The 26558-nt window shown below is 39.2% G+C and overlaps 2 protein-coding genes and 1 pseudogene across 3 annotated transcripts; all 3 read right to left on the bottom strand.

Moving 5' to 3' along the window:
• Positions 1-3184: 3184 nt before the first annotated feature.
• On the bottom strand, positions 3185-3632 carry LOC147368956 (large ribosomal subunit protein uL24 pseudogene; annotated as a pseudogene).
• A 2108-nt stretch (positions 3633-5740) lies between these two features.
• On the bottom strand, positions 5741-11335 carry SPMIP10 (sperm microtubule inner protein 10). Its single transcript, XM_086410550.1, has 3 exons — positions 11222-11335; positions 10560-10665; positions 5741-5950 (listed from the first exon to the last, which is right to left on the bottom strand). Exons 1-3 carry the CDS (start codon positions 11305-11307, stop codon positions 5741-5743), a joined length of 402 nt encoding a protein of 133 aa, XP_086266676.1. The 5' UTR covers positions 11308-11335.
• A 1220-nt stretch (positions 11336-12555) lies between these two features.
• On the bottom strand, positions 12556-26331 carry PHAX (phosphorylated adaptor for RNA export). 2 transcript variants are annotated; one of them, XM_086410547.1, is made up of 5 exons: positions 24510-26331; positions 22233-22846; positions 20263-20383; positions 18924-19007; positions 12556-13809 (listed from the first exon to the last, which is right to left on the bottom strand). In XM_086410547.1, exons 1-5 carry the CDS (start codon positions 24762-24764, stop codon positions 13540-13542), a joined length of 1344 nt encoding a protein of 447 aa, XP_086266673.1. In that variant the 5' UTR covers positions 24765-26331; the 3' UTR covers positions 12556-13539. The 2 variants fall into 2 exon arrangements, with proteins under 2 accessions (XP_086266673.1, XP_086266674.1); XM_086410548.1 differs by having other exon boundaries at positions 23359-24621.
• Between the last annotated feature and the right edge of the window lie 227 nt (positions 26332-26558).

The following is a 26558-nucleotide window of genomic DNA, read 5'->3' on the forward strand; positions in this document are numbered from 1 at the left end:
TCTTGGGAAGATCATTCCAGGTATTTCTGAGATGAGAACTAACTTGGCATGTTTGCAGCGCAGAAAGGCCATTGCCAGTGGGATGGGGTGACGGAGGCGAGGCTGGAGAGACTGACCTTGTGAATCTGACAGAGCAGCACGACACGGGCAGCAGCTGGGCTTTATTCTGACTACCGCTTCCTCAAGACACTTTACATCTTTAAGGCGTGTTAATAATGTTATTTGTTTTTGTACTGAGAAAATCTGAGCGGTGTGATTAGAAACATTATTCCTTACTACTCAGCCATAAAAAATAAATAATGCTATTTGCAGCGATATGGATGGACCTAGAGATTATCGCACTAAGCAAAGTCAGAAAAAGAAAGTCAAATACCATAGGCTATCACTTATATGAGGAATCTAAAAATGACACCAATGAACTTATTTACGAAACAGAGTCACAGACATAAGGAGCAGACTTCTGGTTGCCAGAGGAGGAGGGGGCCTGGGGGAGGGATGGATTAGGAGTTTGGGGTTAGCAGTGCAAACTGTTGTGTAGAGAATGGATAAACAAGGTGCTACTGTACAGCACAGGGGCCCATATTCAATATTCTGTGATAAACCATAATGGAAAAGAATATGAAAAGGAATGTACATATATGGGGATATATATACACATATATATATGTAGCTGAATTATTTTGCTATACAGCAGAAATTAACACATTGTAAATCAGCTAACACTTCAATGAAATTTTTTTTAAAGAAATGTCATTCCTGCTTTTATTAAAAATACACACCCCCACATCAGCTCATAGCTCATTTCAAATGTATCAGATCTTAGATATGAATGTATGAGCTCTTAAATATCATCGCTTTCATGAATTTTTATAAGTCAACAGCAGATCCAATCTTGACTTTGCGTGGCTTATTTATTCCTTCTAATCAGGCTATACTTAAATGAACTACCTTTGAAAGGGAAAGCAGATTAGTCACACTAAATGGTTTTCTTAAAACACTTCACCATAAAAAATAAAAAACAACTGCACCTCCTGGTACTCCTACACCACACACTGATTTCCTTTCTGCGTTATCACCTGTCTTTCTAGTAAAAGTGTTTTATAGCTTTTCTTGGAGGTTAAAATGGCTCTAATAGGGACTTCCCTGGTGGTCCAGTGGTTAGGACGCAGTCCTTTCACTCACAAGGGCTGGGATTTGATCCCTGGTTGAGGAATTATCCCACAAGCTGTGCATGGAAAAAAAAAAGTTCCAATAGTGTCTTACTGACCTGATTTATAAAGGTAACTTACCAAGTGCAGCTAAACTCATTTCCAGGATAGGTTGACCACGTGTTCAAGCCTTGCTTGTGTGCTTCATTCACTCCAATATAAACCATCTCGATAGAGGTCCCTATTCCCCATCTGCATAGCTTTGATCCTAACTGGGGCTTCTTACCTGGATTTATGTTCAAACCGGTTTATTTATCTCTTAATCTTCAATTCATCCTTTGAACTATTGCCAGATTAGTTTTTCTCAAACTCTGTCATGATCATTAATAGTAATCTATTTCAACTACTGGTTTGGAATTTAAAGTCCTCAATAAGCTGGATCCTTTTTCCTAAGATTACCTTTATTTCCCAGCAGGAAACTTTTCTCTGCCTAGGATATCCTCACATATTCTGTAAACATAGTGATTTTTCCTCATTGCCTCTGTTTCTGCTTTTCCCATGTGTGGAAAGTCCTTTCTAGTTCTCACTGGCTCACATCTGACCCATTGCTCAAATCCAGCATCCTGCTGGAATCTGCTCTGATTTCTCTGACACTCTAAAGCTTAACTCTTCTCTGGAGGGTAGCACCAGCTGAGGCCTGATCATCTAGTCATCACTTAGGATAAAATGCACCTGTGATTGCTTGAGAAACCCATGACCTTTGTCTCCTAATACCTGGAAGAAAATGAACCTTGCTGTACTTGCAAGATATTCTCTTAAATCCCCAGAAAAGACCAAAGAATGCACAAGTTAATTTTCCTGATCAAAGAAAGAACAGAGTTGTCACAGCTCATTGCTAGGGGTAAGTAAATATATCTTGTGTGACTTCACTGAAAGAGAACTTTTGGAAATTAGTGCTCATTGTCCCTTGGACTTCACCCCATGTGCTTTTTTGCTTTGCTGATTTTGCTCTGTATCTGTAACTGAGCAGAACTCTATGGGCCTTCCTGGAACAGACTCCTCACAACATGTCCTCTGCCTGCCTCTTGTCTGTAGAAAAAAATGTAGCCTCTGAGGCCTTCCTTGAATTCCAAAGAAGCACTTTACCGATGGTTTTTAATTTGTCCCTAGAAAAAGACATGGTTTTCTGTCTAAATGTGTTATCCCTTAGTTTCTTTTTTTTTCAGTTTTCAAATTTTTACATATCAGGTGTAATTTCAGTGCAAAGCACTGAGGGGTAGACCCAAAGGGTTTAAGCTCCCTTTTGTGAATAAAATGCTCTATCTGTAAATTTGTTAGTTACAGAAGCATTGAAGAATTTCTACCTCTGATTTCTATAGTATCACAATATCTCTAATAGGCAATGACAAAGATTTCCTTTATTTAAAAAGTGCAAACCAACAAAACATTAAAAAAAAAAAAAGCTTTTTTTATTTTTTTATTTTTGAGCAACACAGGAGAGACCTCTTCTGGTCAAGAAGCAGAAGGCTTAGGCAGAGAACCAACTTGGAAAAGGTTAAGGTGGAGAGAGTTGATATTGGAGAAAAAAGAATATGAAATAGGTTTCATAGAAGAGTTGGCAGTTGTGTTGAATATGAAACTCTTGACAGCAGAATAGAAAGGAGAGCCTTCCACATGTGGGGAGCAGTGTCTGCAAAGGTAAAATACAGCAGTGTTTGCTGCAGATAACTTATAAAGATATGAGAATGTAAATAAGAAACATAACTCCACCTTTCAGAACTCATATTGTAAACATTCTGATGTTCTGGCTTCCAGCACTGTTATCTGGTCATAGGCATTCTTCTTATCCACACAAGTTGATACATCCTGACTTTTTAATCCAGCCTTCTATCCCACATATTTTGCCACATTCTCCTTTTTTTTCATTTTAACAGTTTTTTTGTTTTTGTGCAGCATGTGCAACCAGGGATCAAACCGGCATCCCCTACAGTGGAGGTGCAGATTCCTCACCGCTGGACCACCAGGGCAGTCCCATTTTAACAGTTTTTAATGAAAGTTGCTAATGATTCTTGCATTTTCTCAATTGTTTCTTCCTTATGTCTATCCCTTGCTTTTCCTACTTGGCGAGATTTGGGATCGTTTTCGGTCTTTGTCGGGCTTTTGTCTAGTGACAAGCACCTTGCCGGGCTGAATGCCTACGTGGACAGCTGTGCCATTAGCTTCCTCTTGCTGCACTCAGTGTCGGTGACATACTTCTTCCCATAAGCTCGGGCTGTGTTGCCAGTTTGCTGCTCTTTGCAGGGCCCTTGCAAAATCTGAACTTTTTCATCCTTTCAGATAAGCACGGATCGAATACTGCTCTTCTGTCTCAGCTCTTTTGGAAAGAGGGGAAGACATACTCTTCCTGTGAACGTGGGGAAGTGCACTGATGTGACTTTTCTGGTTCTTGCTTTGATGAGAAGCCACAAAAGAATTGAACTTCATTTTGGCTGCTGGTGCTTCAGCAGTGGTCATTGTTTTGGGCACATTCTTAAAAGAAGAAAGATGCTTTCTGACAGGCAGGCTTCTAGTGGTAAATCACGTGAAAAGCCAGAGAAGTCGTAGTGAAGACTTTGGAACTGGCCCCTGTATTGCCAGGGCCCCAGTTGTGCACTGAAGTGCACAGAGCTTGGGGAGTGTAGTGCTGGCTCCATTCCAGCCACTGCTCACCTTCTCTGCCAGACACCCCTGTGTGGGACACACCTATTCACCTGCTCCTGGCGGCCCCTTAGCCTGCTGGAAGCTAATTAGCAATGGTTAAATATGATCTCAATATTTTCAATATGTGTAAAATATATCCCTTGGCATTTCTGACCCTGGAAATCTCAGAGATTTACCAATCATGGGGATTAACCCACCTGGGCCAAGATGCAGCATGATAATCTGCTCTCTTGGGGAGAAATTCAGAGTTTTAAATTAAACCACAGTGGAATAGGGAATCTTTTAAAGCATATTTTTTTATTTGGCTGAGCCACGTTTTTTATTGAGGCATGTGGGCTCTTAGTTGCAGCATGTGGGATCTAGTTCCCTGACCAGGGATTGAACCAGGGGGCCCTCTTCATTAGGAGCTCAGAGTCTTAGCCACTGGGCCACCAGGGAAGTCCCTGGAATTTTTAAAGAAGGAAGCCATAGGCACAAATTACAGTTTACATTTAAGAGAGTGAAATTAGATGAGGAATAATCTGAAAGAGAATCACTTACTAGGATGTAATTTAGAGGGTCACACAAAATTAGAGAAAATTAAGTAGAACAGAATAATTGATACTGTTGGGTGAGGAGACTGTCACTGAGCCAGGTACCCTAAAGTGCCTAAAGGAATTTAGATAGAAGGCTTATTATAAGAATAGAGCTTTCGCCAGAGATGTCTGCAAAAACATGAGCAAGGTATGGTGGGGGAAACGCTCGAGATCTCTTTCCACTCTATGTCATATTGTTTCTGCATGGCCCAACAAACATTTGCAGAACGTTTGCTTTTCTGTCTCCATGTCAATTACCTTCCTCCTCTTTGAAGCCCAGACCACTATTCTCCAATCCTCTTCTGTCTTTAGCTGAAGATGATACATAAAGTGAGGGTTTCAGTCATTTTGGTGAGTTACTCAGTTTTCCCGGGTCTCTCGCATGTATACATGTTATTTAACCTTTGTTTGATTTTCTCCTATTAATCTGTCTCATGTCAAATCAATTCTTAAACCCACCAGAAGAACCTAGAAGAATAGAGGAAAATTTTTTCCTGCCCAACAAATGTTGATGGACATTTGTTTCTACCTTTGGGCTATAATAAATAATGCTGCTGTGAACATTGGTGTACAAATATTTGTTGAAGTCACTGCTTTTAATTCTTTGGGGCATATGCCTAGAATTGAAATTGCTGGATCATAAGGTAATTCTGTGTGTAATTATTTGAGAAACCACTATACTGTCTTAGACAGCAGTGCATCATTTTTACACATAGTCATTCTTAAGTTATGTGAATCAATTCTTTGCTGTAGGATATTGATACTTGAATACACTGAACCAATATGGAAAGTATATCTCAGCTAAAATTATGTGATGCATCATAAAGTTGTCTACCAAACACTTCTAATAACCATATTGGTTAGTTACCAGTCTCTTTTAGCCTTAGGGGTATGTGTGTTGGTGAGGGAGGCAGAGAGAAAGGTGTTGGGGCAATCAGAAAAGTAGCAAAAATAATCCCACATCCTCCAACTCTATCTCAGTTTGGTTTACCTGACATTGAGTTTTGGAAGAGATGAATATTAAGGATGGAATGAGGAGGAAAAAAAGGTAGAGGAGTGTGGTGAAGACAGATGGTGGTTCTGGATCAGTCTGCTGTTTCTTAACTACTTTCTCTGAAATTAATTTCAGTGAAACAGTTTTCCTTGCTCCTCTACTTCATCTCAGGTGTTCTCAGAGACTATTTTCTTTCTAGGCTATAATAATGTAAAAAAATATGCAGTTGCCTTATAGCCTTTGAATAAATTAAACCTGTAGGTGAAATATTTATGGAAGAGAGAGAGGGAGAGACTGAACTACTTGATTATTTTATTCTTCGATCAGATCAGTCGCCTCCTGAAGCCATGGGAAATCACAGTGCTTTGGTACCTGGAGAGAGGGGAATGCAGAGGCATATCTGCAATTTTTATTTCTGGTGGGCCTTTCTTCAAGACAGCTTTACGATCTTCCCCATGGCAAAGCCTTTCACTGTGATCCAAAAACAGAGAGTCTTCCAAAGGGCCAGCATGGATCCCACATGCTTCTGCGTGCTAGGAGGAAGAAAAAAATCTGCTGTATATCACACCAAAAATTACTTTATTAAGATGGAAGTTGCCCAGTAGTTTTTCTGTTACTGTCAAGAAGGAATCTCTTGTGGGCAGAGCAATAACCCTTTTTTTAAAAAAAGCAGTGCTAACTGGTGTCTTCCAACCAACAGGAAGAGCCAGTGGTGTGGGCTGCAGACTCTAAACTTGGAGTCAGGTCACTGACCTTTAGCTTCACCACTTATGTGTCCTTGTACAAGTCATTTATGCACTGTGGGACTCAGTTTTCTCAAATATAAAATGGGAATTATTAAACAATTCTTTGAGTGTTGAATAAAACATTATATATGAATGAAAAATCTTTTGCTGACTTTCAAAGCTCTTTTTAGGGCTTCCCTGGTGGCTCAATGGTAAAGAATCCGCCTGCCAGTGCAGGAGACTTGGGTTCCATCCCTATGTCAGGAAGATCCCTGAGAAGGAAATGGCAACTCACTCAGGTATTCTTGCCTGGGAAATCCCATGCACAGAGGAGCCTGGTGGGCTACAGTCCATGGGATTGCAAAGAGTTGACACCACTGAGAAACGAAACAACAACACAAAGTAAAATAAGCTGCAGAGTATGCGGAGGCTGCTGCAACTGCGGTTGGATAGGTAACAGTTACTTATTATCTGTAGTAAGAGGTTATTATCTGAATTGTACATCTATTTCTGATTCTCTGATATTGCTGAATAAAGTCTGGCCTGGTCTTGGGGTGCAGCCCCCTCTCTCCTATGCTGTGCTCTTGTTTTTATGTTGTTAAATAGCTATTTCATCTCCTATAGGAAAAATCATACAATGGAAGTAAAGCAAAGCTACCATTTACTCAGCGCACATTCACTTCATTATAATTCTCGTTTAGTTTTCACTTTTACTCTGTAAGATAGATGCTCCATACACCAGTTGTTAATTACACTTTAAAACTGTTAGGAATACTGTCAACTAAATTGCAGAAGTGAAATAACAATGAAAAATTTATGCTAAATTATAGCTCTAAAGAGTAAGGTCAAGAATAATAGAAATGTTTCATATATAATATTCACATTTTATAATATCATCTGTTTTGGTAAAGTATATTCTTATTCGACATTAATTGCTTATTGATTAGAAATGTGGAAATTAGTTACATACACGCATTTCTTCCTAGGAATCATAACTTGAAACTTCTTGTTGTCTGATTATTACAGAATATTATATTCTCTTTTAAAGAAACAACTTACCTTTTCACAAGTGAATGGTCAATCTGAATTTGGAAAATGTTTTGAAATTGCTGAGTACTGAATAGAAGCACTGAGTGAACAAGGAGTCTTATCTATAAATCTAGCCAAACTGTTCACATAGCTTTCAACCTGAGTATGCAGTACAGCTGTAAAAACACTCTCTGCAAAGAACAGACTTGTGGTTGCCAAGGGGGAAGAGAGGTAGGGGAGAGTTGGATTAGGAGTTTTTGATTATCAGATGCAAACTATTAGAATATATAGAATGGATAAACAAGGTCCTACAGTATGGCACAGAGAAATATATTCAATCTCCTATAATAAACCATTAATGGAAAAGAATATAAAAAAGAATGTGGGTGTATATATATATATGTGTGTGTGTGTATATATATGTGTGTATATATATATATAAATAACTGAATCACTTTGTTGTACAGCAGAATTTAACACATTGAAAATGAAATATACTTCAATAAAAAAATACACACTCTGTACTACAGCCTTGAAATTAATGGTGCCTACGACTGATGAACTTAACAACTGTGAGTTGGCATTATGTAGAACAAGTGTAGACATATATTTCTCATATCTTTTGGTTTATCTATTTTAAGTTTATAATTGGGGTATTTGAGTAAGATATTGCTATTTAACTTTTGTTTACAAGTTTATGTGGCAGGTGCACCAAACAACTTTTGTTAGAATGGTGGTTGTCAAGGCCTGGGAAGAGGAAGAAATGAGACAAAGGGTACAAACTTTCAGTTTTAGGAAGAGTAAGTTCTAAGGGTCTAATGTTCAACATAGTGACTATAGTTAATAAAATGGTACTGTGTACTTGAGAGCTGCTGAGAGTACATCTGAGGCGTTCTTACTACAAGGAAAAAAGTTAGCTAGGGGAGATGATGAATGTGTTAATTCTCTTGATCTTGGTAATCAGATCAGATCAGTCACTCAGTCGTGTCCAACTCTTTGGGACCCCATGAATCACAGCACGCCAGGCCTCCCTGTCCATCACCACCTCCCGGAGTTCACCCAGACTCATGTCCATCGAGTCAGTGATGCCATCCAGCCATCTCATCCTCTGTCGTCCCCTTCTCCTCCTGCCCCCAATCCCTCCCAGCATCAGAGTCTTTTCCAATGAGTCAACTCTTCGCATGAGGTGACCAATGTACTGGAGTTTCAGCTTTAGCATCATTCCTTCCAAAGAAATCCCAGGGCTGATCTCCTTCAGAATGGACTGCTTGGATCTCCTTGCAGTCCAAGGGACTCTCAAGAGTCTTCTCCAACACCACAGTTCAAAAGCATCAATTCTTCGGTGCTCAGCCTTCTTCACAGTCCAACTCTCACATCCATACATGACCACTGGAAAAACCATAGCCTTGACTAGACGAACCTTTGTTGGCAAAGTAATGTCTCTGCTTTTCAATATGCTATCTAGGTTGGTCATAACTTTCCTTCCAAGGAGTAAGAGTCTTTTAATTTCATGGCTGTAGTCACCATCTGTAGTGATTTTGGAGCCCAGAAAAATAAAGTCTGACACTGTTTCCACTGTTTCCCCATCTATTTCCCATGAAGTAGTGGGACCGGATGCCATGATCTTTGTTTTCTGAATGTTGAGCTTTAAGCCAACTTTTTCACTCTCCACTTTCACCTTCATCAAGAGGCTTTTGAGTTCCTCTTCACTTTCTGCCATAATGGTGGTGTCATCTGCATATCTGAGGTTATTGATATTTCTCCCGGCAATCTGGATTCCAGCTTATGTTTCTTCCAGTCCAGCGTTTCTCATGATGTACTCTGCATATAGGTTAAATAAGCAGGATGACAATATACAGCCTTGACGTACTCCTTTTCCTATTTGGAACCAGTCTGTTGTTCCATGTCCAGTTCTAACTGTTGCTTCCTGACCCGCATACACATTTCTCAAGAGGCAGATCAGGTGGTCTGGTATTCCCATCTCTTTCAGAATTTTCCACAGTTTATTGTGATCCACACAGTCAAAGGCTTTGGCATAGTCAATAAAGCAGAAATAGATGTTTTTCTGGAACTCTCTTGCTTTTTCCATGATCCAGCGGATGTTGGCAATTTGATCTCTGGTTCCTCTGCCTTTTCTAAAACCAGCTTGAACATCAGGAAGTTCACGGTTTACATATTGCTGAAGCCTGGCTTGGAGAATTTTGAGCATTACTTTACTAGCGTGTGAGATGAGTGCAATTGTGTGGTAGTTTGAGCATTCTTTGGCATTGCCTTTCTTTGGGATTGGAGTGAAAACTGACCTTTTCCAGTCCTGTGGCCACTGCTGAGTTTTCCAAATTTGCTGGCATATTGAGTGCAACACTTTCATAGCATCATCTTTCAGGATTTGGAATAGCTCAACTGGAATTCCATCACCTCCACTAGAAGCTTCGGGCTGTACACTTAACAATTTTATTTATTTTGGGCAGCACTAGGTCTTCCTTGCTCATGTGGACTTTCTCCAGTTGCAGTGTGTGGACTTACTGTGGTGGCTTTTCTTGTTGCAGGTACCGGCTCTAGGTGCGTGGGCTGAGCTGCCCCATGGCATATGGAATCATCTTGGACCGGTGATCCAAACTGTGTCCCATTCACAGGCAGGCAGATTCCTAACCACTAGAGGGAAGCTCCTATTTTTAGATTTTTTAAAATAAACTAGCCCTTTGCAATGGCAACCCAGTCCAGTACTCTTGCCTGGAGAATCCCATGGACGGAGGAGCCTGGTGGGCTGCAGTCCATGGGGTCGCAAAGAGTCAGACACGACTGAGCGACTTCACTTTCACTTTTCACTTTCATGCACTGGAGAAGGAAATGGCAACCCACTCCAGTGTTCTTGCCTGGAGAATCCCAGGGACGGCGGAGCCTGTGGGCTGCCATCTATGGGGTCGTACAGAGTTGGACACAACTGAAGTGACTTGGCGGCAGCAGCAGCAGCAGCAGCAGCAGCCCTTTGCTGTATATGCTATAAATATTTCCCCGAGTTGCCCTCAAATTTTGTTGTTGTTGTTGAGGTATAGTTGATGTACAATATTACGTAAGTTTTTGCTGTACAACATAGTGATTCACAATTTTCCAGTTTTTTTCGGCCACACCACACGGCATGAGGAACTTCCCCAACCAGGGATCAAACCTGTGCCTCTTGCAGTGGAAGCACGACTCTTAACCACTAGACTACCAGGGAAGTCCTATGTTGTATACTTTAAATATACACAATCATATTTGTCTATTGTTCCTCAATAAAGCTGAACAAATGAAAAATAAATTTCAAAACACTGTACAGCTGTATGCTTATTCACAGATATATTACATACTATAGATTTTCTAAAAATTATGAATATTTATAGGAAAATACCTTCAGATTCACATTCCTGAATTTCATGTTCTGTTTCCAAGGCATTACATAATGTCTTGGGATCATCCCTTGCTTTAAGGAAAATCGTGGCAAATGAATCTCACACCTGAAGATTAAGAAAGCAAGAAGAAAAGGGTATCTTGTGAACTAAATACAATTGTTTTAGCATCATTTGAGGGAATGGAAGCAGTTGTGTCTGTGAGGTTTGGACCCCTGCATCTGCAGGACAGAGCTGTCACTGCCTTGAGACTCACCTATTAATAGTAGATAACCGACCCATTAAATCCCCAAGTGTCACCAAGAGTCCACTCTGGATATCATTACTCTAACTGCATGCTGTCCTTTACAATTTGCTCATGTTCATTTTGGCCTTATTTTAAGGGGAAAAAACAGCACACCATGATTTAGCTCAGGCCTATGCTCTGGCTAAAGGAATCTCTGGCCAGTCACAAAAATCAGTAACTAATTTAGCTTCTGAATTTAGTACATGCTCTACACTCAGGACAGTCTTGCTTTCTCTAGCACACACAGTTTTGTTCTGGAACATAAAGTTTTCTATATAGATACCAAGGGGAAGCACAGAATTGGCGTCCCCATGAATGTAACTCCCAGACTGAAAACAAACAAAACCACCGGAAAACCCCAAACCGTTAAGTCCTCACTTATTAGCAAGCTTATCTGAATTCTCATCAGAACAGTTGTTGGTGAGTTTAGGTAGGATCGGACAAGTGTCTTTGCTTGAAGCCATCACTGCCAGTAGTGACAGGAATTCTCATCTAGAACTTCACTAGCCTACTAATTATGACGACAGTGCTGCCTCAGATGTAACAATGTTTTGATAACTTCATAGCAACCCAGAGCAATTGCTTCAGCAGTTAATTAAGAATGTGGGGCTTAGAGCCATTTTCAGTGTTTTTTAAATACTCCTTGAGTATACCATCATCCTTATCATGAGCACTTAAAAAATAAGTGTTTGCAGACTTACTACAACTTTGACAAAGATACTAGGAAATATAGTGGACTAAGCAATTATTACTCACAAATAATCACTTCGTATTTTCCTCTTTATATATATATTGCACATAGCTGATTTTAGATACCTGTGAGTGTAAATCAAACTTGCCTTAACCCAAACCAATCTAACCCATTTTATCTTCTAGGTTTTGAGTTGAGTCACAGAGTATTTTAGGTAAAAAAAACTCATTCTAATAAAGGTTATGAGTGAGGATGAGCACCTAAATAACTAAGCCAGAGACACAGAGGGCTATTACTGTTAATCCTACTAGCCAGCAAGTAGAAGAATGTTTGGCTGAGCAGGAAGAATGACTGTAATGTACGCTGGTATGGTGACAGTATTAAGGGAATACATTTCTAGCAAGAGTTTGTAACATTCCTAGATCTGGATAATCAGAAAGGTTTAAAGAAGAGTAATGTTAATAAACAAAACTTTAAACCTTAAAAACTGAAGCAGTGGTTTCTATACCATTAGGATGTAATACAATCCAGAAATCTGTGTAGTTTGCAAATGTTAAGAAAATAAGGAAAACAAGCTAGGAAGCAGGGTGGGGGAGAAACGAGCCAGCCACTAAAGATGAAGTAGCCTGAGACATTAATATCCTTCAAAAACTGTAACTTTCACTAGAAAACTTGGTAATATTTACAAGGATACATGACATTTAGATTTCTGAGTGTTATCTTACCTAATATACCAGACCTTTAAAATCACCTCACACAAAGTAATATCAGGAACTGCGGTGATCATTTTACAATATATAAAAATACTGAACCACTATCCTGTACACCCGAAACTAATTTAATACTGTAAGTCAATTATACTTCAATTAGAAAAAAAATTCTTCAAATAAATAAATAAAGGTTAAAAAAACCTTTAGGGACAATATTTAAATACTTACCTATTTAAAATGCTTCTTTCCTTGGTTATGGCAATTTTATGAAAGAAAATTTGAGATTAAAAAATAAAATCACTCAAAACTCATTGACTTCCAGAATTCCAATTTTATTTCTGCATTCTTCACGAATAAAATGTAACCAATAACCATTTTCCTCTTCCTTCCCTGCTTAGATCCAAATTCAATGATTATGTGTTTCAAGAATTACTGAAAGACTTCAAGTACATTATTGCAAAGAATAGGTAATAACTGCTTCCTACATATTTTTGCTTACTCTGTAAACTGTAGTCAACTCTTGGGACACCTTAAGTAAACTACCTTTATTTTCTTAAATAAAAATGAATAATTTTAAACATCATGCAGAAGAAACATTTTTAATACCTAACTTCCTTAACATAAGGTAAAACTGTCTTAGGCAGGCCACCACTGGGAATTTCTTAAATGTCACTGTAATTATGCACGTATGGATTATATTCAGCATTTAAATATATGACCAAAGTAACTAATAAGTCAAAAACAAAGTTAAAGTTACGAACTGATACTTCTTTGAAAAGCTTCTGATGTTTATTTACTTCGGAACAAACACATAAGTGGGAAGAGCCACTAGTATAAACCTATTTTTAGTTTCTATCATTAAAAGCCTAAGAGTTCTTAAAACACAGAAAAATTAAACTTGAATGCATTTATAATAGCTTAACAATCTATGTCTTAATAGGATCTTTTAATGGAATGTTTTGAAACCAATCGTAGTTCATTGCAAAGACAAATCAGAAAAACTTTTGAACGGCATGTTATTATGATCTGGACAAAATTGATTATCAACTAGTAATAATTAGCACATGCAATAGATTAAGAAATTAAATCTTCCACTATATACTTTTAAATATTTTGTCAGACATGAGAAAGTTTTAAATGTTCTTATCACATTCATCTCCCACATATTCAATTTTATTTAAAACAAGGTAACAGTTCTCTCCAGATTTTTGTGTTTATCAGTGCAAAGTAAAATAATCTCAGTAGAAATGGTTTATTACAATGCTATCTTAGAAAGGTCTATTCCTCAAAATGTACTAAAACATGTCCAAATCGTGAGAATGATCAACCTCAATGGCTTCCTCTGCATCCAACTTTGTTTCTCCATGTCCTTCCTGTGATTCATCGAGAGAGGCCAGGGCCTCATTAGTGTCACTTGCAAACGTCTCTCGTGATGTATCATCATCTTCTTGAAAATTTAGGTTTTTAATGGCTTGTTTCATCTTTTTCCCCATCACTTGAATTCTTCTCTTTCTAGCAGCTTTTTTATTTTCATATTCCTTTTGATTTTCAAGGTAGAAAATGTCCTACAATAAAGGAACAACTTTAGTAAACAAGAACTACTATTTATTAAAACTACCATATCCTTAAATCCTGTTATGTTGCCTTCACAACAGTGTGAAAATTCCCAATTTTTCAAGTGTCTACTTACCTTTAAGTGGAGCATAGTAGCAGTATTTTCATTTTATATGAAAACACATCCAAACATCTTGATAAAAACAATTCTAACTAGTACAATGCCTGGCAATACTAAATTAAATTATGAAGTCTCCCCTTTCCCTCCAAATACAGCAAACCTTATTAAAGAGGAAATGTCATTCCCATGGGTTATATACTTAAATAAAACAAACCAGGGAATGACCTAAAGAAATGTCTTTTTATCACATTGTTAAAGTATTACAACAAATGCAGACAACAGATAATCTGAGAGAAGTTTTTCTTCTCCCATCCACAAGTTAAGAACCTAGTGCATACTACTTTAAGAGGGAGATCGCTGCAGATGGACTTTAAAAAAATATAGCAAATTAACCTCTAACTATTCTTACTCTTTTTATCTTCACAAACTTTGTATTCTCTAGAAAAAAAATTATAAGGCCACAAACTAAAATAAAATCAAATGAGAAAAAGTTGAAAACAAGCCCACTCAGTTCAGTTCTGGCTTCCAAATTCTACAGACTGTGATTGTTAATAAGAGTGACTAAAGAGTGACGATAAAAGTGACTAAAAGAAAAATTATAACACCATTATTTGAATGAAATATGAAATTACCTGCAATAAAATTATATCTACCTTCAGATTTTTCTTTCTAGTAACAAAGGTAGTCAATCCATATACAACAGAAAATTTGGAAAAAACAGAAAAAAATCTTAAAAGCCAAAACATTTCTAACCCCTCACAATAGACCAAAGCACTGGTAACATTTTGGTGTTTTAACTACCAATCTATTGTCCCATGACTCTTTTTCTTTAAAAATCTGTACTCTGCCTTTCAGCTATTATTTTATTTTCTAATTTTCTTAGAATTGCTTCACAAAAATAGAGGCTACACAATAGTTGTTTTAAGTCAACATTTCTCTATTATTGGATACTATTAAAAATGTTTCCAGTGTTTATTATAATGCAATGTTTCTGACAGTTTACGATAAAAATCTACAAAGATTAAATTCCCTTCTCCACGGCAAGTTAGAAGAACTGAATTTCAAAGACCGGTGATTCAGTGGAAACAACATGGGTCTGAAGGCAGAGTCCTGTGTGATCCCAGACCTGTCCTTTTCCTGCCTTCATCTGCAGAGCAGGGTGACACCCAATCGCAGGCTGTCAAGAGTAAGTCCTGTAAATATTGGCCTTAATGCCAGGCTCACGGTAAATAAATGTTCTTTTCTCCTCTCCTTCTGGAAACTGTTTGTCCAGATTTAGTTACCAAGAAAAAGCTTTTTTAGATATCATTTTATTTAACTCTTTTATAGTAATATTAAACAGGCAGGGCGCATATTAAAATCCTCACTTTATAGATGAAAAAAATCAAGGCTGGGGGAGACAGTAAGCAATCTTCTCACAGTGTACAAGTGCTAAATGGCAAAATTAAGATTAAAACCTAGACTTTGAATCTTAGACAATCCTTTTCATCACATCATACTTTATCTTTCAAAAGAGTGACATTTTGCTATCAAACAAAACTTGAGAAGAATGTTCCTTCTAAGTACACACCTCTGGCCAGGGGTAATATTAGGGGAGGAGGGAGAACATTAAGGTATTAATATAAGCTCTGTTCTATCACTCAAAAGTTGTGTTCCCAAGGAAATGCACTTCGTTACAAATTCATGTTATCAAAATAACCGTCCAATGAGGGAAAAAAGCACTTAAAGAATACAGATTCCAAATGTGCAACAATGGGAACATTTCTTGTAGGAATTTCAATAACATATTTTTAAAAAAATGACCAAAAGTGAATAGTGAGGGGAAAAAAAACTGAGCAGATGCAAAATATGCCCACATGGAGCATCAGCTAAAGAGAAAAGGCTTTTAATTTTGTGTCACCATTAGCCTTACATTAAAACAGTTAAAGCACATTTCTATGACCTTTATCACCCACTGGTATAATAAAGAGAATACAAAATTTCTCAAATACTGTAGCTGTGTTGCACGAGTACCACCTCCTTCCTATGTAAGAAGCCAGTATTTTATTTTGATTAGATGTGCTAAATGCCAAGTTATGTTCTTTAATTAACAAATTAAAAGATACCAAATTCTGAGCTATGAAAAACCCACACTGTTTAGTTTTTTCCATATGACATTCTAGTAATACAAAAATGATTAAGAACTAAAGTGCCCAGCTTCCTGTTTATCAGAAATACAGGAGATAGAGAAACAAACAAAACAAATATGCACGAGCAGACAATCACCAGAATGTGGTACAGTCTGTAAGAGCAATCCTGGACTCATCAAAAGGCCTACATCATAGAGGAAAATGTAGGATTAAAAAGATCAAAAGAGATATAACAAAAAGGATGTGGAAATCTGTTAGATAGGATCCTGGTTCGGGGGGAAAAAAGCTAGAAAATACATTCTTGGGACAATTCATTAAACCAGAATAAGTTCTACATAGATAATGGGATGATGCTATGAAATTATCATTTTTATTTCTCTTAGGTGTGGTTATGGAGGATACTGTAAAATCAGAAATACCAAAGGAACATTTCCTGCAAAGATGGGCTCGATAAAGGACAGAAATGGTTTGGACCTAACAGAAGCAGAAGATATTAAGAAGAGATGCCAAGAATACACAGAACTGTACAAAAAAGATCTTCACGACCCAGATAATCACGATGGTGTGATCACTGACCTAGAGCCAGACATCCTGGAATGTGAAGTCAAGTGGGCCTTAGAAAGCATCACTACGAACAAAGCTAGTGGAGGTGATAGAATTCCAGTTGAGCTATTTCAAATCCTGAAAGATGATGCTGTGAAAGTGCTGCACTCAATATGCCAGCAAATTTGGAAAATTCAGCAGTGGCCACAGGACTGGAAAAGGTCACTTTTCATTCCAATCCCAAAGAAAGGCAATGCCAAAGAATGCTCAAACTACTGCACAATTGCACTCATCTCACACGCTAGTAAAGTAATGCTTAAAATTCTCCAAGCCAGGCTTCAGCAATATGTGAACCGTGAACTTCCTGATGTTCAAGCTGGTTTTAGAAAAGGCAGAGGAACCAGAGATCAAATTGCCAACATCCGCTGGATCATGGAAAAAGCAAGAGAGTTCCAGAAAAACATCTATTTCTACTTTATTGACTATGCCAAAGCCTTTGACTGTGTGGATCACAATCAACTGTGGAAAATTCTGAAAGAGATGGGAATACCAGACCACCTGATCTGCCTCTTGAGAAATTTGTATGCAGGTCAGGAAGCAACAGTTAGAACTGGACATGGAACAACAGACTGGTTCCAAATAGGAAAAGGAGTACGTCAAGGCTGTATATTGTCATCCTGTTTATTTAACTTATATGCAGAGTATATCATGAGAAACGCTGGACTGGAAGAAACACAAGCTGGAATCCAGATTGCCGGGAGAAATATCAATAACCTCAGATATGCAGATGACACCACCATTACGGCAGAAAGTGACGAGGAACTCAAAAGCCTCTTGATGAAGGTGAAAATGGAGAGTGAAAAAGCTGGCTTAAAGCTCAACATTCAGAAAACAAAGATCATGGCATCCGGTCCCATCGCTTCATGGGAAATAGATGGGGAAACAGTGTCAGACTTTATTTTTCTGGGCTCCAAAATTGCTGCAGATGGTGACTACAGCCATGAAATTAAAAGACGCTTACTCCTTGGAAGGAAAGTTATGACCAACCTAGATAGCATATTCAAAAGCAGAGATATTACTTTGCCAACAAAGGTCCGTCTAGTCAAGGCTATGGTTTTTCCTGTGGTCATGTATGGATGTGAGAGTTGGACTGTGAAGAAGGCTAAGCGCCAAAGAATTGATGCTTTTGAACTGTGGTGTTGGAGAAGACTCTTGAGAGTCCCTTGGACTGCAAGGAGATCCAACCAGTCCATTCTGAAGGAGATCAGCCCTGGGATTTCTTTGGAAGGAATGATGCTAAAGCCGAAACTCCAGTACATTGGCCACCTCATGCGAAGAGTTGACTCATTGGAAAAGACTCTGATGCTGGGAGGGATTGGGGGCAGGAGGAGAAGGGGACGACAGAGGATGAGATGGCTGGATGGAATCACTGACTCGATGGACGTGCGTCTGAGTGAACTCCGGGAGTTGGTGATGGACAGGGAGGCCTGGCATGCTGCGATTCATGGGGTCACAAAGAGTCAGACACGAGTGAACGACTGATCTGATCTGATTGCGAGATTCTTGTTGAAATAATTAGGGCTGAATGTCATAATGTTTGCTTCTTATTTCTCAATGGTACAGAAGAAAAAAAAAAGTCAAAATATTAACTACCTCTAAAACTAGGTAAAGGATATATTGATATACATGCTGTTATTTTTTTCATCTATTCTGCACATTTGAAATTTTTCATTAATAAAAAGTTATAGAGGGAATTCCCTGGTGGTCCAGTGGTTAGGACTCCATGCTTCCAGTGCAGAGGGCCTAGATCCCTGGTCAAGGAACTAAGATCCCGAAAGCCAAGTTATGTGTATGTTAGTTGCTCAGTCATGTCTGACTCTTTGTGACTGCATGGACTACAGCCTGCCAGGCTCCTCTGTCCACGGGATTCTCCAGGCAAGAATACTGCCATTCCCTTCTCCAGGGGATCTTCCCGACCCAGGGATTGAACCCAAGTTTCCCGCATTGCAGGGCAGATTCTTTACTGTCTAGGCCACCAGGGAAGCCTTAGGATTCTGAAAGCCAAGTTATAGGAGAGTAGAAAAAAATAATTACATGCTAAGACACCAGGAAAAATTTCCATAAAAGGAAATCATGACCTTGGCTCTGAAAGGGGAGAAAAAGAGGAGGCAGAGCTTTATAAGAGGTTCAAGTTTTACTTAAAAAGAGCAACTAAAAAAATCAGTCAACGTAAGGCAGAGCAGGTAACAGAGATCAATAGAAAATGAAGCTAGAGGCTGAGTGGCAGTCATATCATGATTGATCTTAAAAGTCAAGGACATATCATTTTTACCTTAATTTGTTCCTCACTGATACTAGGAGTGTTTTTCAGGAGATTCAGGAAAACTCCACCTGGTGTTCTTCTTCGACTACCATTCTACAAAAAGGAACAGAAAAATTATCCTGTGTAGACTCTTACCATGAATGGTCAGAGCAACTTTCAGAGACATTCCTAAGGAGCTATTAAGATTTACTATGCCATTCCGTTAAACTGCAGTGTCCTTCTCGCCTCTCCAGACTTCCCATTTGCTTTATTTCTTTTCTCATAGCAGGTATCACTTTCTAGCATACTTGGAAGATACTACATTTATTCTTTAGACCGCTTCCTTCCCACCCCCTATTTTAACATAAGCTTCCTGTGTCTAAAACAGCGCCTTAAACCACAACACAGACAGGGGGCACCACTACACTCATGATCATTGCAGTTTGTTGTTAACTTCTATAATCTATGTTCATGGGCTGCTTCCTCACCCAGTGCTATCACTTCTAATTGGTTACTTTTCTCTCCATTTCCACAGTATAACATTGATGGAGTCTCTTGTGATGTTATTACTCAAATTCATGAGGAACAAATAAGAAGGAAACCATTCCACTTTCATCCTCACCCTGTGGCGAAAGCTCAATTAAATGAGATCTGCAAGACCACTCACTCTGCGGCATAAACTGTTACTGCTTGTGATCTGGCCCCAGCAAGAGAACTGCTTTATCAGTCATTCTGGGACAATAAAGTACTTTTTAACCATTATTTGTTTTTTTCCCTTCCTCAACCCCAGAAGCCTCTTTATAGACATTTTGTTTCCTATTCACCCCTACCACCCATGAAATCCAGTTTCCAAGAATGTATGAATTAAATGAACCAAAAATAACACTTCTCTTCACCACTACTGAATTCTGGGCACTATGATCAGCATTATATACGCATTATCTTATTTAATCCTTACATTAGAGGATTAATCCCATTTTATAGCTGAGACAGGTCTCCAAAGTCAAATAATTTAGCCAAATGTCACATCTAGTATGCTGCACATCCAAAATTCAAAACAAGAAACCCCAAACTCCAAAACCCATACTCACTAAATTTGAGCTTCCAGGTCCTTTTGCCCTGACTTTTTTCTTAATTCAGCCCCTAGCCTTAATGAAGCCTGTTAGAGATTTATTGTGGACTACACACTAACAAGCTACAATTTAGATATATTTTTAATAAAAGTACTAATTGTAAAAACTGACCATACTGAATGTTTAAATTCAATTTTCATTATTAATGAAGGTTTTTAAAAGTCTGAAACACACTGGTTATAATCCATAAATAAGAGAACCAACAATCAGAGACAAGGGCATTTTATTAGCCTTACCATTATAAAAAGGCCACCGTTTTGTTCAACTTCAGCGGTTTCCATCAGAAGTTCAATTGCCTTTTTGTTCCCAATTATTCTCACTACTCGGGCTATCAAATCTTTCTTTGGTTCCTGCAACCTGATAAGGAACAAATGAAGTAATATCAACCTCTTTATTTGTTGCATAAAGTTGAGGAAATCTACCTTAGTCTCCAATTTAGTTCCCAGACAGAATTAACATCCCATTCTAGTAACATTTGCTTTCCGAAATCTTCAATATTTAACCTTGGAATCACTGACATGGAAACATTCTTATCTTGGGTCATCCAAGCAGACACTAATGTCAAGATTCCATCTCAAGTTACATACTGGCCTCTTCACTTTGCCTTATGGGATTACAGCAAATTTCAAAAGAAATACGCACACACAGCATGATGAATGCAAGTCTAAAAACAAACATGTATCACGATTTCTAAAATTTAGCTCTCCTAACTGGAGATGTCTAGGAGCTTTAAAATGGATTGGACTTTTCCCTCATGGGCTCCCTGTCTCAGAACAGAAGATATGGCTAATATTTACCAAAGGCTTATTATGAGATAAGCACAATCCTAAGAACTATATATGCACTATATTTCAGTTAATTCTCTCAACAATCTTACAAAGCAGATATAATTATTTTTACCACTGACAGGTAAAAATACAGGAAGCCTAAGTAAGCAGCAAACCTAACATGAGACCATACTCTGCAGAGATGAAGGAGGATTAATATTACAGAAGTCCTTCCAGTTCCCTACCAAGCTCTGGCTTCTTTTTTCTCTCTATTGTGGAAAGAGCACTAGACTAGGAATAAAGGGATTAGACTTCAGTTCCAGGTCTGACACATAAGTGACTTTGAGCAAACCACACAACTACTAGGCCTCAATTTCCTATTTGTAAAGTGAAAGTACTGGTTTACAAAATCTCTAGGTTTCTTTCCAGCACTCAAATTCCAAACCTCAGTACTTAAAAAATCCAGTACTACTATTGACAGGCTTGCCTGGAAAGTAAATACTTGTTTTCCTACTAGTTATATTACCTTTGAACCAAAGATGTTTTCAAACTTGTGACACTGTTCACTAGTGATTTAGAGCTAATAAAATGTAAACAAAATTTCAACTTTAAAAATTTCATGTTAAAAATACATGAAATGTAAATTCACCATACATCAAATAACTCTACTCCTATCCAAAATAAATTAAAACATGTGTCCAAAGATGTGTACATGGAAGTTCATAACAGAATTATTCATAATTGCCAAAAAGTGTAATAGCCAATACAAATGTGTGTGTGTGTGTAAATATATAAGCTGTTGATGACTGCTACGACAAGGATGAATAGCAAAAACACTGCACTACGTGAAAATAGCCAGGCACAAGAGACTACATATTGTGATTCTATTTACATGAAATTCTCAAAAAATGCAATTTGACAGCAATGGAATGATTAGCAGTTACCTGGGAATGGGAATAGGAACTAACTTTAAATGGGCATATGGCATGAGGGATCTTACTGGGTGATGGAAATGTTTTAAAAGTGCTTTATGGTTGTACAACCAATAAATTTACCAAAAAAAAGTCAACACTTAAAGAGGACAAATTTTATTACATGTATAATAAGCCTCAATAAAAGTTGTAAAAACAAAAAAACACTCCAAGAAACCCACATGATTTAAAAGGATCTGTTTTTATCTGAAGAGTTCTATAGGCCTCAATAGAAACAGTTGCTCAAAAGTTCACAAAAATCTACAAAAGTATTCTATCAGGTCTGCCCAAATTTAAGAACAGCCAACCATATTCATATTCATATAAGCACATAAGCCCAGTTCTTGCCTTGGATTTAAAAATCTCAGAAAGGAACACCACCATCAACGTATTTGGACTCTATAGTGTATCTTATACATGGAAGATAATTGGTCAAGTGTTCACTTGTAGAAATATTTAAATGCTCACCTGAAAGAAATTTCATCAGCCACCCTCTCTTGAGAATCGTCCTCTGTGATCTCGTAGCGGCCTTTATAGTTCATTTCTAGTCTGTCTCCTACTCTGTCTTTGACAGGTCGTTTCCTTTTGGGATGGCCTTGCCCATTCTCCTCCTCCTTTGGTCCCGTTTTTTTGCCACCATGCATATATTCTTCTAGCTCTTTGTCTAATTCTTTTGTATGTTCTTGAGATTCTCTTTTAAGTTTCTTGGCAAGTAAATAATTGTAGGTCTCAGACTGTCGGCTTCTGTCAATAGTGCCCTCCATTCCCAAGATACCAAGTTCAGTGGCCACTGCATCTTGGTTCTGTTCTTGCAGCACAGCACTCCATATGTTGTTAACCTTCTTCCTTCCAGCTATAGGTGGTTTCTGGCTGCTCTGGTCAAACTGAAAAGGCTCTGGTTTGGGAGGGGTGTTAAAACATTTCTGTCGCTTGCGTTTCCAGACAGAGCTATCATCATCTGAATCTGAAAAGCTCTCTTCACTTGAATCCACACTTTTAACAGTCCGATAATGGGATGCCGGGGCACACGCTGTTGCAGTACTCTGGAAGGGCCGCAGCCCACAGTCCCCACCTAGTGCTTTCTGCAAGTGAAGGAAAATTACAATCAATTCCACAAGAGACATTACCCCCACACACCCTGTGCTATGTAAAAAAAAAATTATTTAGGGATTCAGCTGAACCATTTTAAAGCAGCAGTGATCTTTGAAGATCTCTGAAACCAATTCAGTGCCTGAATTTCTAAAGGTTTACATGGAACTTCCTTTTTTTTTTTTGGCCACTTGTAGGATCCCTGAGAGTGTTAGCCTGCGTCACTAGAGGATCCTGCAAGCGGCCAAAAAAAAAAAAAGGAGAGAGAAAGAAAAATCCATGTAAGGGGCTGAATTGGTTTCAGAGATCTTCCGAAGATTACTCCCTAACCAGGAATTGAATCTGGGCCCCCCACGGTGAATGTGGCCATACTAACCACTAGACCACCAGGGAACTCCCTGGAATTTCCATTTTTAAAGTCACAAATTCTTATTTCTATATAGCTAATGCAGCACTTAGTGCTAAAACAGCTTTCCAAAAAATTGCCAAAACTCTTAATTCTCACCTTCAGAAGATTTTCAATCTTTTCAGTTGTCAGAACGTTTGAAAATCACATGTTGAACAACTGTTACAGGCAGTTAGAACTTGTTTTCCTCTTTTCCAAAGGCGCCTGTCATGCATGTGGATATATCAACTGCCTTTATAAGGTTTTGGGACTATGTTCCTTTTAGACTAGAGAGTAAAATCCTATGTGTAAACATCACTGACAAATTACTTGTAAAACTGCAGAGTCCATGGCATTAAGTTTACTAAGTCAAGAGTCAATTTACGGAAAACTGAAAAAGATTGAAAAACAAAATATATTGGTACCGATTTCCCAAGATGCTTCTATGCAAAAGGAATCACCTTTGCTTTTTCAACTAAACATCAAAGTATTTGTTGAGCTCCTAATCCGTGCTAGAAATGGGGGAGGGGTATTTTAAAGCTAGAAGACAAGTCTTCGTACCTGTAAACAGTAACTGCACTAACACTTGTCAGCCATCATCTGGGCTCCACTGAATCCTTACAGCCACTCTGTCACTGTGATACTGTTATTCCCACTCTAAAGATGGGGCGCTAGGCTGAATACCTTGTCACCGATCACAAAGTGGCGGCTCTGGAATTCCAACGCGGGCAGCCTGGCACTAAAGCCTTCTCAAAACACCTTGCTACTTAGTAGGGCGGCCAAGACAAACGCCTATTTAGAAACCTGGGGAGCTAACATAAAACCCAGTGGCACATTATGGCACGACGAAGCTAGGTTCCATGGGAATATGGAAGAACAGGCCCCTGAGCAAGAGATGAACTTCATTCCCGATCCTCACTCCCTTTCTCCTCGGGGCGCAAATGAGCGCCACAGGCTGGTTGTGGGCCGACGTCCCCACGTTCTACATGTTCGGGAAAATTTGCCCTTCGAGGAGAACCCAGGGACGCCCAGTGGGGAATTCCGTAGGTTTAGAAAACAAGGAGAGGAGCACGGGAGGCGGGAAAGAGACAACCGCACGCCCGCCTCTGGGAGCCGCACGCCTCGCGCACCCCGCCTCGCAGCTAAATGCCAGGCCAGGTTCGTAGGGCCCGCTGTCTCCCCGCCGCCTGCCGGGCTCCGCGCGCCCGACAGGAGGACGCCTGGGCCCCGCGCTGCCGGCTCCGAGTCACCCGCCTGCCCTCCGCACTCACCGGCACCGGCAGCGGCCTGTCGCTGGGTGCCACCGTCATGTCGGAATCCGAGTCGGAAACCTGCCCATCGTCCATGTCGCCGGCCTCCTGCGCCATCTTCCCCCGGCGCGGCGCGGCGGGCCGGGAGAGCACTTCCGGCGGGGCGGCGGACGGTGGGTGCTCGGGCGCCCCCGCGAGGGGGCCGCTCTCGCCCAGGCAGCCGCCGGGGCCTGGCCCGGACGCCTGAGTCAAGACTCGCTGTTGTTGCATCATCATTGCAAACTGCTCACTTGAGCTGCCTCAACACCCTGGCGCCTTTTCTTCTGACCTGCTCTCTTCAAACCTAAAGATATGCACGCATGGCAGCCGTGAGGGATTCCTCCCTCGGTCTCACAGTCCTCGCCTGGATGCTCCAGACAGGCTTTTCTGCTTCCAGTCTTGCTCCTCTGTGATCCACTCTGCAAGTAGCTTCCTGGGGAGCCTTCCAGACGGAAGGTGAGGTCGCCGCCCGGCTCAGACCTCAGCACAGCCGACAGAGCTGGAGGTGTGTGCTTCAGGCTGGGGTCCCTCTCCTGCTCTCCAGCCACGCTGGCGCCTCTCACGTTGTTCCTCAGGCATCCGTGGTCCTTTCTCGGCCCAAGGGCGCTGCAGTTACTGTTCCCTCGGCCTGCAGACCCTCCAATACCCCACACCCCATTCTTCCAGAGATTATGCTCTCCCATGATTCAGAATTCTGATTAAATGCGCCCTTCCCACAGAGGTCTGCAAGCACTCTCACTAAAACAGGGTCCTTTCTTTACAGTCACTCTCGCACCCTTTTTATTCCTTCATGGCTTCAATAGTCATATGCCTATTTTGTTTTATTTTTTTTTGTCTGAATTCCCCACCAAAATGTCTGTTTAATTCACTTTTTTCTACCTGTGCCCAGTCCAGTGATTTCTTGTATGTAAACATGGTGAAGAAATACTAATTGAATTTTTTTCGGCATAAAGGGGATCTTATTGTTTGTACCTTTTTACTATTCTGTACTCTCCTTTCAAAAAGAAACAATATAGCTGTTTATCCAGGACGCTTTTCTATACCAAAATATAAAGGTCTAGCTCCTTTTTAATGACTTTCCAGTTTTTCCATTGCGTGTCGGTAGCATCATTTATTTAGTTTCTGATGGTGTACATTTAAAGTGTAGCCAGTTTTGCAATGAACATGTCTTTTTACAAACTTGTTTTATTATTTCCTTAGTATAGACTGTATGGGAAAAAATGAATTTATATTTTTGAAATATGAATTTAGTACCTATAAAGGAACTTAGAAGTCACTTGGCCTATTTTATTTTTGTAACTGAAGGGAGATTACATAGCTAAGCTATTGCAGACCTCTGTCTTGACTCCAGGTCTCCTAACAGACAAGTCTATTAGGTTGTCTAAGGTCTTCTCTTAGACAACGGATATTTTACTTCTTTTGCATAGAATTACAGGTCCCCTGAATGGGTTCTTGTGTGTAGTGTGAGGTAGGAGTACGTTTTCATGCTGTTATTAACGTTATACTGTGTGGTATGGGATGCAGCTAAATATCATATAATGTATAGAACAGCCCCGCACACTAAAGATTTTCTCCAATGTTTTCCACTAGATGTTTTAGTTCTTACTTGTAAGTCTATGGTTCATATTAACTTAATTCTTGTATATAGCATGAAGTAGAAATCAAGGTGTTTTTTTTTTGCACCTGAATATCCAAATAATATAGCACTCTTTGTTGAAAAGACTATTCTTTCTCTTTTGATTTCTTTGACACCTTCATTAAAAATTGACTATATAAAAAAAAACAAAATAAAATAAAAATTGACTATACATGTGAAAGTCTATTTTTGAGTACCCTATTCTGATCCATTGATCTTTACTTCTGTCTTTATACCAGTGTGACATTTTCTTGATTATTGTAGCTTTGTAACAATTGTAAAATTGTTAAAATAATTGTTAAAGTCAGGTAATGTAGATTTGTTCTTTTTTTCCCTTAAAACTGTTTTGACTATTCTAGATCATTTGCCTTTCCATTTAAACTGTAAAATATGCT

This window comes from Bos grunniens, chromosome 7 (genome assembly GCF_055505025.1).
Source record: "Bos grunniens cultivar Pamir isolate PY7600 chromosome 7, Bosgru_T2T1.0, whole genome shotgun sequence".
NCBI lineage: Eukaryota > Metazoa > Chordata > Mammalia > Artiodactyla > Bovidae > Bos > Bos grunniens.